General features: G+C 42.6%; 1 protein-coding gene across 1 annotated transcript in view; it reads left to right on the top strand.

Annotated features, from left to right (window-relative positions):
* The window catches only part of WDR70 (WD repeat domain 70), a 151,860-nt gene extending 141,559 nt beyond the window's left edge, over positions 1 to 10,301 (top strand). Inside the window, exons 16-18 of the mRNA XM_060236068.1 lie at positions 2,559 to 2,675; positions 2,911 to 3,073; positions 10,009 to 10,301. Coding sequence (XP_060092051.1) covers positions 2,559 to 2,675; positions 2,911 to 3,073; positions 10,009 to 10,096 — 368 coding nt within the window. The 3' untranslated portion in view covers positions 10,097 to 10,301. The remainder of the gene's footprint in view (positions 1 to 2,558; positions 2,676 to 2,910; positions 3,074 to 10,008) is intronic.
* Positions 10,302 to 14,172: the final 3,871 nt, after the last annotated feature.

Raw genomic sequence — 14,172 nt, 5'->3', positions numbered from 1 at the left:
TTCTCACTCACACAGAATGCCGACCACTCCCTACAACCTTTGTCTCACAGGTTCAGGATTACTAGTAAGTCAGGCAGTCACAGTTCACCACTATATTAAATATATACAGAACTATGATCATTTCACATACCACATTCTCTCACTCACTTAATTACATCCACCAGATGGGATAGCCTAGTCCCTAATCACCCTTCACTCAGACTGCACAGAACTATTGGGGATGGGGTCTCAAACACTGCGTCATTCCCATGCTGCCGCCATTTATTCATATCCTAAAATATATTTATATATAGGCTGAGATCTTAGTTTGTGTGTGTATCATTTCCTGGGATAACCATGCACATCCATCCCACAAACAATGAATTAACCATACACATCCATCCCACAAACAAGGAGTAAGCAAACAAGGAGTTAACATTTATGTTTGGTTCGAACATAGCATGGAGTACATCAGCTAGAGATTACAAAATTGCTTTTTAGGTAAACTTCTGAAATATTTCCCTATTCAGGTTTCTTCATTATAATTTGACTTTTTTTGCTGTCAGTACTAAGCTGCTCTTCTCCACAGCATCACCCAACCAGAGTCACTCTCAACTGAAATAACTGCTGTCTTCATCTGCCTCTCCCATCAACATTCCATCAGCAACCACTGGCCATTCTTGGGGAGAGGCAAAACCTAACCTGTCTGTCACACATTTCATTAGCTTCCAAAAATGCTAATGAAAAGCAACAGAGGGTGAAAGTGTTCAGCAACCCCACCAAAGCAGACTATACCATACTGGAACTGGAGCTTTGAGTCGTGTTGACTTTTAAGAAAAGCAGGATATAAATATTTTAAATTAAACTGAAACTTCACATTCTCTGACAACAGTTGTCCTTCAGGGTTTGTTACTTTTAAAAAGGAGTTGGCTTTTTAATTGTTACTTTTAAATGATTGATACTTTTTTTTAAAAAAAAGTTATTGTTGATGTACTTCCCTTGAAGTGACTTGCCTATGCATATGGGAATGGTTTGTTAACCACCTTCTATGTTCTGACCAAAATTATATAACATGCCACTTGGCAACTAATACTTGACTATTCATGTTCCATGTAACGTGCAGTTGTAAGAAACAGCTGTTTATTCATAAATTCTAAAGCTATCCTAAAGCAGATGAATGTATCGTGAAAGCTAATAAATTAAATAGTGCCTAGAAGTTAAATTGGGCTATGTTTACACCACTGTAGTTTTCCATTCATAACTGTCAAGTGTGGCTTCAGGCCAGAGAATTCATGTTGCCTGGGATTATAGGCTGTAGGCTGAGTTTGTAGGTCTTGACAGTGGGTTATTCCTCTCTATCCCAAGCCATATCTTAAACGTACAGAACACCATGTACCCATTCTTTCCACATTCTAATTCCTGTTATTTTTATTGAGTTGTTTTGAAAGACCATCAAAATAAGCAAGAATAGTAATTTTTTTACATCCCCTCCCCTGCTTATTGCAAAAAAAACCCCAAGCCTGTTTCCAGAAAATATAAAGTTTTATTTGCAATGTGTTAGATCCAAACACACAGAAGTGGAAGGCACTTCTGCTTGTGCAAGGGGAAGTTGTCCACAGCTCCTACAGATTCCATTGTCCAGCCTCAGCCCCTGCTCTCACTGTACCCCCACAGCACTCCTTTCAGGGAATGCAGGGGTGATGCTCATGGCTCTTGGGAGTTTGTAGACCTGTGTCATTTATCGTCACTGGTTCCTTAAAAGAGGGAATTCATAGACTGTCATAGTAACACATGACATATAACACATACACTAGTGCATATGGTGGAACTTGATCAGAGTTCCCTCTAAGCTGAGTTAGTGTGACTGGCTCACAGTTTTTTAGCCTCCAGCTCACACATATTGTCTTAGCTCAGGAAAAATGGTTCCAGAGCAAGCTAATTTATGCAATAGTTGACGTAGAATTTTTGCTCGACTCCACAGTTTAGAGGGAGTATTGGTGCTGATCAGTGATGTTAAGCAGGATCAAGGAAATTCACAACATGGTGGAAGACTCATTTTGGGAGACAGTGAGTGATTAGACACTGGGACTTCTGATTTCATTGGCAGGACCGTGTCTCTCATAGCTGCGTTAACTAAACATCTGTTTCATAGCTGGTGAGACAGCTATGAAGTGACACACTTATTTTAAGTGTGAGACAGCTGAGGGGGAACAGTAAACTCAGATAAATTCATTGTAATAATCCACTACAAAGTATGGATTACCATCTATCAAGCTTATTTGTTTAGGCACCCAAAAGATGTGTATAATGGTCAATGCCAGTGCAGAGTGTTCGACAAGGGCTGGAGAGACATGGATTTGTGTCATGAAACTTGCTAAGTGGCCCTGGACCACTGTCTTTCTTTCAGCCTAACCTGCCTCACAGCATGGTTGTAAGGATAAAATGGAGGAGGGAAGAACAATGTATGCTTGAGCTCTTTGGTGAAGAGGTGGGATAAAAAAATGGAATAAATATAAATTGTTGGTGCCTGTAAACTTAAGCCCTCTATCTCTAAATAAGATTTCTTTTTAAAAATACAGCTCACGCACTTCCAATGTTTCGTGAACCACGCCAGAGAAGTACAAGAAAGCAGCTGGAAAAGGATCGTCTGGATCCTCTGAAATCTCACAAGCCTGAACCTCCGGTAGCAGGACCAGGTATAACTAGTTTTTGATGCTGTAAAGAAAAAGTCACTGGAGCAAGAATGCATGCATTTCAGGAAGCCACAGAAGCTTAAAGATGTTGCTATATTAGGACAATACCTATTTTTCCTCTTTTGTATGAACACAGTTTTTTTGTCTTTTTCCTTACATCATTTCTTCTGCTAATTTAATTTGGGGTTTTTTTTTCACTGTGTACATCTGTTGATGCTCTCTTTCCTTCCTCTGTTAGGTCGCGGTGGCCGTGTTGGAACTCATGGCGGGACTCTGTCTTCATACATTGTCAAAAATATCGCCCTGGATAAGACTGACGATAGCAACCCCCGGGAGGCCATTTTACGGCATGCCAAGGAAGCTGAGGAGAACCCATACTGGGTTGCCCCAGCATATTCAAAGTAAGGAAACTTTCTTGTAGGGGAAAAGGAAAAAAAAAACTGTGAAAACTGTAACATGTCTGCGAGCCTTGGTGAACTTGAATCAAAGCAGATGATTTACTTAACAACACTGTTCTCTGCCTTTTTTGGACTGTGGGCACTAATGGGGAAAACTGATAGGATATCAGAGGGTGGTTTGTTTTTTTTAGGAGACTATTTTCAGGGTGGTTGAAATAAATGCTTTAAAAAAATAAAATGCAAAAAGAGATTCTGATGTTTAAAGGAAGAGACTTGTGGCCTTTTAAGCCACTGAAAGGCTATGACTCAAGGAAGACTCTCTGTCTGGGGCAAGTAATGTTCTGTATTCTTGGTGCTTGGAGGGGGCAATAGTGTGAGGGTTTCTAGTGTCCTGGCCCCACTGATGGACCTCCTGACGGCACCTGGTTTTGGCCACTGTGTGACACAGAGTGTTGGACTGGATGGGCCATTGGCCTGATCCAACATGGCTTCTCTTATGTTCTCTTAAGATGGGTAAATGTCAAGAGAAACTGGATGAATTCTTTCCATCCTTTTTGCTGTGGAAAATGGTGGGGCATTTACCCATGCTGATTCTGTGTTCCAAGAAGGGTATTAGAAGTGAAGTGGAAAAGTCAACTCAGTGTGCTGTCAGGGTGAAAAGGGCAAATTCTGTGCTAGGAAGCAAAAGAGATAGCAAACAAGGCAGCCAGGTATTGTTATGCCTTTGAGCAGTTGTGTGGTGCAGCTGGAGTCGGAATACTGCATATAGCTGTGTTCGCTGTATCAGAAAAACAATACTGTGGCAATGGAAAAGGTGCAGAAAAGAGCAACTAAAATGATCAAGGGATTGGAGCATTTTTTGTACAAAAAGAGGCTTAGGAGTTAGGGCTTTCTAGCATAGAGAAAAGAGAGGAGTCTCTTTTATTCATGGGGTGGAGAAAACAGAACTTTTTCTACCCCTTTCCATAATTCTAGAACTCACAGGTATGCACTTTACTTCAAGGACAAGTACATTCAGAATACATCAGTGGCTATTAGTTATGATTGCTAAATGGAACCTCCATGTTCAGAGGCAGTAAACCTCTGGTTGCCATTGCTGCCGAGGGGCAAGAATATCAGATTCTGTGCCCTGATTATAAGCCTTCTGGGGGACTCGAGTCAGCCACTGTGTGAAACAGGATGCTGGATTACACCGGCCTGATCCAGCATAGATACTGTCATGTTCTTATAACCAGTACATTTCATCCTGTCACACTGATCCCCTGTTAGCTTCATTGATTGCATATTAGATTTCACTCCTGACACCTGCGATGTAATGAACATGAAAGTTTTAAAACACAGTAGTCACTCAGAAGGCACTGTCTTGCAGACAGGCAGCTCAGATTACAATTTCTTGTTAAGAAAATAGGCAGGTAAAAGATGGCCAAGAGCGGTTCACTTGTGCATCAAACGATGCTGCTGTTGGGGAGGGGATGCTCTATTAGCCACCATCGTAGAAATGTGCCAACTTAATTAACAGTAAGCTGTTTCATGTGAAAGAACTGACTAGTTACTGCTGTGTTTGCAGAGCTTATTTCAAGTTATATCATTTTTTTCCCTTTCAAATCAGAGTATCACAAATCTCTATGGTACCAACACTATGCACATTACAAACCAAAAAAGTCTGTCTGTCTTCCAGCTGTTTGTGTGTGGGAGCCCCCCCCCCCCCCGCTTGAGTGGGTAGAGCTTGGAATACTCCTAAGACTTCTTTTAATTAATTCTACTGTTAGAGGAGAAGGAGGAACTGGTGATAGTGAAAGGGAATATCAGGGAATAAGGGGGAAAAGCTTAACTGGGAACCCAAGGAAAATGATTGATTGATTGATTGATTGAGGTATTTCTGTCCTGCTTTTGTTCCCACCGAGGAATCAAAGCAGCTGACAAAGAAACAGAAAAACATAATGTAAGCAAAAAAAAAAAGTGATACAAATATGCAACACAGCTCCAGTTGCTGGATCCAATAAACTGGTTCACTCTTATCCTCTAGCCCAATCCAGAGGCTTCCACCTCTAGCCACATCCACTTGGCACAACAATAGCACCCGCCTCCTTCCTCTGGCTGGGCTGAGACAGAAAAGCAGATGAGAGAAAAACGGATGGGAACTGGGATAGCCTAATTGACAAGTCAAGAGGATGCAAGAATGTGGATTGTAGCAGAATTCCCTAAGACCCTGTGAAAGACAGCCAGATATTAGCATACGGCCTTTTGTTTCACTGACTTTTCCCAGCTCAGTGTGAAATGTGTTCCCTGTTTTCTTGTGCTAGTTGGGCTGTTTGCAAATCCATTTCCTCTTCCATCAGTGAGCAGAGCTCTCCTGTTCAACTGTTTTCTTCCTTATATGCACTCACATGCCCTTAGTGGAATGACTCCAAGAAAAGGGCCAACAGCAAGGCTTTCTCCTTGAGTGCTCCCAGAAGGGATTCTCTCTCTGTCTCTCTCTCTCTCTCTCCTTGCGGTTGGTATATTTGGGCTTTTGGAGCTAGACCTGCAGCTTGTGTGTAAAACTTCTGATTTGCTTGGTCCCATTTGTTCTTTCCCTTGTGCTTTTACATCGTTTTATTACATTCTAATCTCTTTGGGGCAGGGAGCTGCCCAGTTTCTTCGAGGGTGACCTGCTGGTAGTTATATAAAGCTCGCTTAAAAGGTAAAGGTAGTCTCCTGTGCAAGCACCAGTCGTTTCCGATTCTGGGGTGATGTCGCATCACAATGTTTTCATGGCAGACTTTTTGTGGGGTGTTTTGCCATTGCCTTCCACAGTCATCTGCACTTTCCCCCCAGCAAGCTGGGTGCTCATTTTACTGATCTTGGAAGGCTGAATCAACCTTGAGCCGGCTACCTGAACCCAGCTTCCACTGGGATCGAACTCAGGTCGTGAGTGGAGAGTTTGACTTCAGTACTGCAGCATTACCACTCTGTGCCATGGGGCTCTTACAGCGACATTAATAAGCAAAGCATTTGTCAAATAACATAAGAACGTAAGGGAAGCCATGTTGGATCAGGCCAATGGCCCATCCAGTCCAACACTCCGTGTCATAACAAAACTGGTTGGGCATTTGTTGATGTATTTCACATGGAATATTACTTGGGGCCAGTACAAGCATGAGAGTGGGGATTTTTTAGTTGTACTTTAAGAGTTTGCCCTCACTTGTATGGCCCAAGCTAGCCTGATCTCATTAGATCTTGGAAGCTAAGCAGGGTGGGAGACCATCAAGGGGGATCCAGGGTCATGACACAGAGGCTGGCAATGGCAAACCACCTCTGAACATCTGTTGCCTTGAAAACCCCCCATGGAGTTGTCATAAGTCATCTGTGACTTGATGACAAAAATTGTAAAAAAGAGTTTGGGAAGAGCCAAAGGTTCACCTATTCTCTAGTTTAGCTGCTCCATGCTGGGATTGTGAATGTCCCTATGGCTAAGGGTCGTTGGATTTTTATCCTGACTTGAATCAGGATTTGAAGGAGGACCTGATATGGATATGGGTAGCTCAGGCTATCTCGATCTTGTCAGATCTAGGAAGCTAAGCAAGGTCAGCCTTGGCTAGTGTTTGGATGAGCAACCTCCGAGGAATACCAGGGTTGTGATGCAGAGGCAGGCAATGGCAAACCACCTCTGAAATGTCTCTTGCAGGACCTGTGAGGTGGTGAAAGATTATTGGAAGATGGTTCATGAACTATTACAGAAAATTCTGAAGACACAGATTCAATTCAAACCAGAACTATTTTTATTGAACATGTATCCTAATGATTATTCAAGAGAGATGAGACATTTGCTGGCACATGTTGCTACAGGGGCTAGAATTCTTCTGGCACCGAGATGGAAACTCTAGGAAATTCCCACGAGATCGGACTTGATGGGGAAAATACTGGAAACGGCTGAGATGGACTATTTATCCCAGTTGTTAGCTGGGAAATCTAAAGAAGAAGCAAGAAAACATTGGGTGAAGTTATATGCTTGGCTAGATCTTCAAGATTCTTAAGACTCTTTGGTGTGAACTTCTATCTTCTAACTCCTGTAATGTGTATTACAATAACAGTTATATTGATAATTGAAGTCTAATTAGATATCTTAAATGAAGACTTACAGTCGCTAAAATACATTTAGATGTAGTTGAAATAGTCTAAAGAGACAGCAGCATTTAAAAATATTGTATTCTAAGAAAGCATTTTTCATGCATTGATTATTACAACATTGATATTTGTATTTCGAACTCTCTTATTTTCCCCTACCCTTTCCCCCCTTTTTTCTGGAAAACCAATAAAAATTTTCAACAGTCTGAAACATCTCTTGCCTTAAAAAAGAGACCAGCTCACCATCTAAAGGTACATAATGCTCAAAGAGCTAGAAGTTCTGGCTGCCAGACAACCTTAGAAACTCCTGTCTATTCTACTCACACTGCCATACAATAATTAATTAATGAATTAACCATTTAATCCATTGGAATTCAAAGGTGGTTGCACCAAATTGTTAAGAATTGTATGGGCATCAACCTGCAGACATTTACGTCAATTATCTATGCCCACTTCTCTAAAACAAAATTTGACCCATATGCTTATTTTAAGTGGCTTTTGAATTAACCAAAATATTAAAAGAAAATAAATGCAATTAACTTTTTACAACTAGATGAAAGCTTTCCATTTCCACATCTTTTTTTGGTGGCAAGGAAGGGAGCTGGGACTGAGGGGCTATTCTCCGGAGCATTTAGTGAATTCATGATTGTGGTGGGATTTCTGTCTAGTTCAGCAGTCTTTACCACTACACAGGACCATTTTTGAGGAGCAGCTGCTGCTAGATTTTTTCAGTCATAAGGTGATTTATAAAATGGACTCCATGTTAAGCCACTCCAGTGTTTTATGACAGAGTTTTAGCAGCTGGTTTGAAAGCACAAAGTGGCAGGTTCAAGATGCACTCCTTATCAGATTTGGCTAGTTTAAAACAGTTCTTAGCTAAGGATATAAGCACAAGCTTGTGTGTTATGGGTACTGCAGGGTCTGCCAAACATAACTATAATTCTGTTCAGTACTGTTATGTCCTTATAATGTTGTAAAATACTGCTGTTCTTAAGCCACAGCTTTGTGGGTTTGACTTTTATAAATTACCTTCTAGGGTTACTTAACAGTAAGGCAGCGCTATACTAAACTTCTTGTTAGAAATCCGGTAGTTTCCTTGGCTCTGATTGAAATTTCTGGACCACCAGTTCTGTTGTATAAATGTTAAGCATTTTTTTTTAAAGGGTGTAGAACTGAATGCTGAACTACTTGGCTTACTGTGCCATCTTAAATGAAAAACGTGTTTGGTCAGGATTTGCTGTAACTTCATTTAACGTGCCAGCGCCATTTTGATCAGCCTTCTCATAGGTGGAGCTCGTGTGCTGGATAAAATGTGTTATGCAAATAATTGTCAGGATAGCATAAGGTTGCCACGTCCCTTCTGGCCAGTGGAAGAGGGCATAGAATTGCCAGCTCCAGGGTGGGAAATTCCTTGAGATTTGGGAGGAGGGCAGGGATCTCAGTGGAGGACAATGCCAGAGCTGTAATTCCAGGAGATCCCCAGGAAGCTGGCAACTCTACAGTGTACAATTATCTTTCTGTAAAGCAGATGTTTCTTCATCCATAGGCTCAGCCCCAGAGTCCTTGTTTTCATTTTTGGGCAGTGGTCAGAAATTCAGTGGACCGAAGATTTATTGCCATGAGACATACAAGTTGTGTGTACTTTCAAAATTCATATTTCCTTCTAGTGTCTTAATTGCATTCATCTGGAAAGTAAGCAGAGTAGAAATTTCTGTTTCAGCCATCAGTGTAAATTGTGTATAATGATGGGTGATGCTGTGGCTCACTGGCAGAGCATCTGCTTTGCATGCAGGAAGTCCTGGGTACCAAGGACTCTTCTGGTGACCCCGTACTTTTCTTGAGACCACTGCTGGTGTGAGTAGGCAATGCAGACCTTGAAAGACCAATGGTCTTAGTACAAGGCAGCTTCATATGTTCACATGACAGAACATCAAAGATCACATCGCGCAGTGACAGTTATTCAGACTGCATTAAATTATCTACTGGTTTATTTTGGTATGAAATAGGTAAATATTTTTTCAAGATGGTAAATCAAAAGCCAGCTTGCTCAGGGGCTTACAAAGGGCAGTAGACCAAGGAGAATAATGAATATATATATGTATATATATGAAGCTGCCTTATACTGAATCAGACCCTCGGTCCATCAAAGTCAGTATTGTCTACTCAGACTGGCAGTGGCTCTCCAGGGTCTCCCAGGTGAGGATTTCATGCCTACTTGCCTGGACCCTTTTTAGTTGGAGATGCCGGGGGTTGAACCTAGGACCTTCTGCTTACCAAGCAGATGCTCTATCACTGAGCCACCGTCTCTCCCCAATGCAGCTACTGATTCTCACTGGCTCTGTGCTTGGAGCTCTACACCTTCAAACATTAAATGCTCTTAGGGAGCCAGGATGAAGATTAGAGACATGCAGTGTTGCATGACAATAGCTGGCCCATGTTTTGCACAAGCTCTGATAGTTTATCTGAACAGTTAGGGTTGCCAGCCACCAAGGTGCAACTGGAGATCTCCAGCTTAATCCCAGATGACCAAGATCAGTTCCCCTGGAGAAAATGGCTGCTTTGGAGGGTGAGCTTCTGCTGAGGTCCCTCCCCAAAACCGGCCCTCCTCAGGTTTTAGCCTCCCCAAAATCTCCAGGTATTTCTCAATCCAGAGTTGGCAACCCTATGAACAGTGGGAACTTGCAGTTACAACATCTGTACTTGGAAAGGTTCTTAACTATGCTACATCTGGTTAATTATGTTCATTTTAGTTTTGAAGGCACTATGAAGTTGTTTGTATCTGCAGAACTGGTGCATAATTTTTCTCTTTCCCTGCTTTAATACTTTTTTAGGACTCAACCAACAACAGTTTTTGCCGAAGTAGAATCTGATGAAGATGAAACAGATGACAAGCCAGAATGGAAAAAACGTAAAATTTGAAGAATTTAAATTGGAGGAGGCTCACAAGGGAGCTGGAATTAAGCTGAATTCTTTTTCCTTACGCAACAGAAAACAAATTTCTGCAAGCAAAATTGCTTTCATGCACTGGGCTTAAAATAATGCCACTGTAAAGTGAACAAGAATCGCTTAGCATTATAATTGCATTTTGTAAACAGAGATAAAAATTAAAATCTTATATTTTAAACTTTGTTTTCTTTAAAAAGGTATGTTCCCCTTTAATCTTTACTAGTGACTGTTCCTGGGGATGATATAGAAATTTCATAAGCATTCAAGATATTTAAGAAACAGCTGTCAGGTTCTTTTCAGTCCTACTTTTATGGAAAACTAGGAGTAAGGCCTGTTGTGAAGAAAAATACACAGGCTCTAGAAGGAGTGCCCCCCCTTGCTGTCTCCCCCCCCCCCCAATTGAAGGCATTCACTCTCTCCCCCACCTCCTGGGGAACTGATCTCTGCCATCTGTAATTCTGAGTGACCATCAGGCCTCACCTGGAGATTGGCAACAGTGGTTCCCTAGAAGGAAATGGCATTGCACCTGTCTGAGGTCCCACCCCTCCTTAAACCCCACCCTCTCCAGGCCCCACCACTTAAATATCCAGGAATTTCATAACCTGGAATTGGCAACCCTATCTCCTTCCCTTTACTTGCCCCTCTGACTTCAGGTTTCCATCACTTCCCCCCTCCCTGTAGCTTCTACATAGGAAATGGAAGTCTTTCTTCATGGCGGGGGAGGGGACCAAAACATCTTACATCATTCTCCTCTCCCCCATGTGATCTGAACAACAGCCCTGTGAGGCAGGTTAGGCTGAAAGTCTGTGACAGGTCCAAAATCACCCAGTCAGCTTCCACAGCAAGCAGCTGTGTCTGGCAGGCCCCACTCTGAAGCCCTGACTCCTGTGCCATCCTCAAATTCCACCACAGAATCTCCAGGGATTTCCCACCAACCTAGAACTGGCAGCCCTTGTTAGCACTGGACCCAATGAATTCTGCCTCAGAGGCCTTTAGGGATACCTTTCAGACCAACAGTCTGTCTCTGACTTTCTCTGCTGTCTCCCTTCTCCTTCCTCCCTCAGCCAATCGAAGGAAGGTTTTCTTTTTCTGTGAATCAGTGTGACAGGCAGCTCAGCTAATGGAGGAGAGTAGGGAGAGCCAGTAGCTGCCAGATCTAAGGTTGGTTGCATTTTACTGACAGAATCAGCTTTGCTGGGTAGCAACAGCCACTCGGGCAAGAGAGAGCAGACTCAACCAATGGCATGCAAGTACTCTTGATTGATAGTTTGATGGGCCAAATGTTGATGAAGTGCAGTCCCTCCCAGTCTTAATGAATCAGGATGCTGGGATCTGTCAACATGAAACTGATTTTATGTCTATATCTTTGGCACTACTGGCCATAGAGACTGAAATAGCTTTGTGGAGTGGACCAATCCAAGCATTTGAAGCAGTTCTTGGGAGGTGATGAAACTGTGGGTCAGAAAGTGATGGGGCTGGATTCACCTCTCTAGGGAGGTGGTTTTAAGATTGTGAGGCTGCCACTGAAAAGGTCTCTCTCATGTACCCACCAAATGAGCTGCTTTGATCAACGGGACAATCAGGAGGGCATCTCCCTGTGATCTTAATTCCCAGGCAGGAACATTTAGAATAAGATGGTTCTTCACCTGGTCAAAACCAACACCTTGAATTGGGTTGGGGAGTAGATCAGTAGCCAGTGTAATTATGGTAATATCAGGTCACATGCTTTTGATAGCTGACCCTGGCCAGCAGTCTAGCGGCAGCTTCCCACACTAGCTGCAGCCTCCAAATACTCTTCAAGGGTAGTCCAAAAGTCCCTTTGCAGTAGTCCAGTCTAGAGGTAACTAAGGTGTGAATCGCTATGGCTAGATTTGACTGAACCAGGAATGGACAGAACTGATGCACCAGCTGAAACTGGGCAAAAGCACTCCAAATCACCACAGCCTCCTGTTTTCTAAGATGACTGTTATGTCATGCATTAGATCTTCTATTCCAGCAACAGAGTGGTGAATAAGTCCATCACAATGGCTTAATAGATTTTACCTTTTAGACCAACTAAGTTTTATTCAGAATGTAAACTTTCATATGCTCTTGGAGCATACAAAAGCTTGCATTCTGAATAAAATTTAGTTGGTCTTAAAGGTGCACTTATCTACTGCTTTGGTCTATTGCTTCAGACTGACACGGCTGCCCGCTTGGATCTATCTAAATGGCTTAATATTTTCACTGTATAGCATAGCTTGGAAATCTTTGTGTGATTTTGCTCAGGTTACATAATATCCAAAATAGAAGGTTTAAAAAGAGAGAAGCTATGTTGCATTGTATTGTACATCAAATGCTTACTGTTTCATCAAAAGTGTCACTCTACTGGGTTTGCTGTCTGAACTGGTTCAAGCACATGCCTTTGGGTTCCTTTTTGATTCGATAGTCATTCTTCAATCCAAGTTTTGCGTGTGTGTCTGCTTTTTAATTAGGTCTAGTCCAGAAAAAGCATATGGAGGTCATTCAAGGACTGTGTTTCTGGCTTTATGTGAAAGGACATTTTTCAAACTCTCTAATTATCATTCTGTTTCTTAGAACATTTACACTTAATTCGGTTACCATAATTAGTGGTTGATAAAATGCATTCTCTCGTCACATTTAGCTTTGGGATAGTGCAGTTTTCCCACACTCTACCTTCCAGCTATACAAATCTTTAAGTCAGAAGTTTTCTGTTGTTTTAACCCAACTTCTTTGTTGGCTTTTTTGGCAAGAAGATCCCCTTATACTCAGAAAAACAAGTTCCCTGTAACTTAAGAGACTCTGAAAAGTAGTATCACCAAAAATTCAAGTTTTTACATAGGATACGGGGGAACAGGAAATTCCGTGTTAGCCATGGTCCTCCCTGTCCAACTACCATACGGTTGCCCAGGGGTGGAATTCTAGCAGGAGCTCCTTTGCATATTAGGCCACACACCCCTGATGTAGCCAATCCTCCAAGAGCTTACAAGGCTCTTTTTTGTACGCTCTTGGAGGATTGGCTACATCAGGGGGGTGCAAAGGGTTCCTGCTAGAATTTCACCCCAGTGATTGCCACTGGTAGGGGATTGGGGGGGGGGGGTAAGGTTGCCAGATCCAGGTAAGGAAACTCCTGGAGATTTGGGGGTGGAGCCTGGGGAGGGCAGGGCTCTCAGAGGGATACAACGCCATAGAGTCCACCTTCCAAAGCATCCATTTTCTTCAGGGAAACTGATCTCTGCAGTTTGGAGATGTGGTGTAATCCCAGGGGATCCCCAGGTCCCACATGGAAGCTGGCATCCTGAAGCTATCAGCCCTGGAGCGCCATGACAAAATGGATGACACTGCGCCTAGCTGCCTTCAGGGCTGAAAATGGTGAGGCTGCCACATTTCCAGGTAGGGCTTTAAAGAAATGGATGGAAATTTCCCCAATATCAAAAGAAAGTTCTACCGTGGTTGCACCAAGCCCCAGTTTCTGTGTGTTCTTAAAGTAGGGGTCCTCAGCATGCTGCCCACCAATACCTTTCCTGATGCCACCAAATGCTTTTAGGAAGTAGGCTTGGCCCTTGGAGATCAGGCTGTGCAGATTTTAATTCGGCAGCAGCTGCTACCACAGCACAAGAATCTTCATTGAGTGCCTGAAAGGTTAGTTGTGTGTAAGAAAATATTATTGAACAATGTGTTTATTTGAAAAGGCATCCTGTTAATCAGAACTTCTACCCAAATGTCATAGAATCATAGAGTTGGAAGGGACCTCCAGGGTCATCTAGTCTAACCCCCTCCACAGTGCAGGAAACTCACAAATACCTCCCCCTAAATTCACAGGATCTTCATTGCTATCAGATGGCCATCTAGCCTCTGTTTAAAAACCTCCAAGGAAGGAGAGCCCACCACCTCCCGAGGAAGCCTGTTCCACTGACGAATTGCTCTAATGGTTAGGAGGTTCTTCCTAATGTTGAGCCAGAAACTCTTTTGATTTAATTTCAACCCATTGGTTCTGGTCCTACCTTCCGGGGCCACAGAAAACAATTTCACACCATCCTCTAGATGAC

This window comes from Heteronotia binoei, chromosome 4 (genome assembly GCF_032191835.1).
Source record: "Heteronotia binoei isolate CCM8104 ecotype False Entrance Well chromosome 4, APGP_CSIRO_Hbin_v1, whole genome shotgun sequence".
NCBI lineage: Eukaryota > Metazoa > Chordata > Lepidosauria > Squamata > Gekkonidae > Heteronotia > Heteronotia binoei.
The sequence above is the reverse complement of the archived record's forward strand: the minus strand, read 5'-3'. Positions and strand labels throughout refer to the sequence as shown.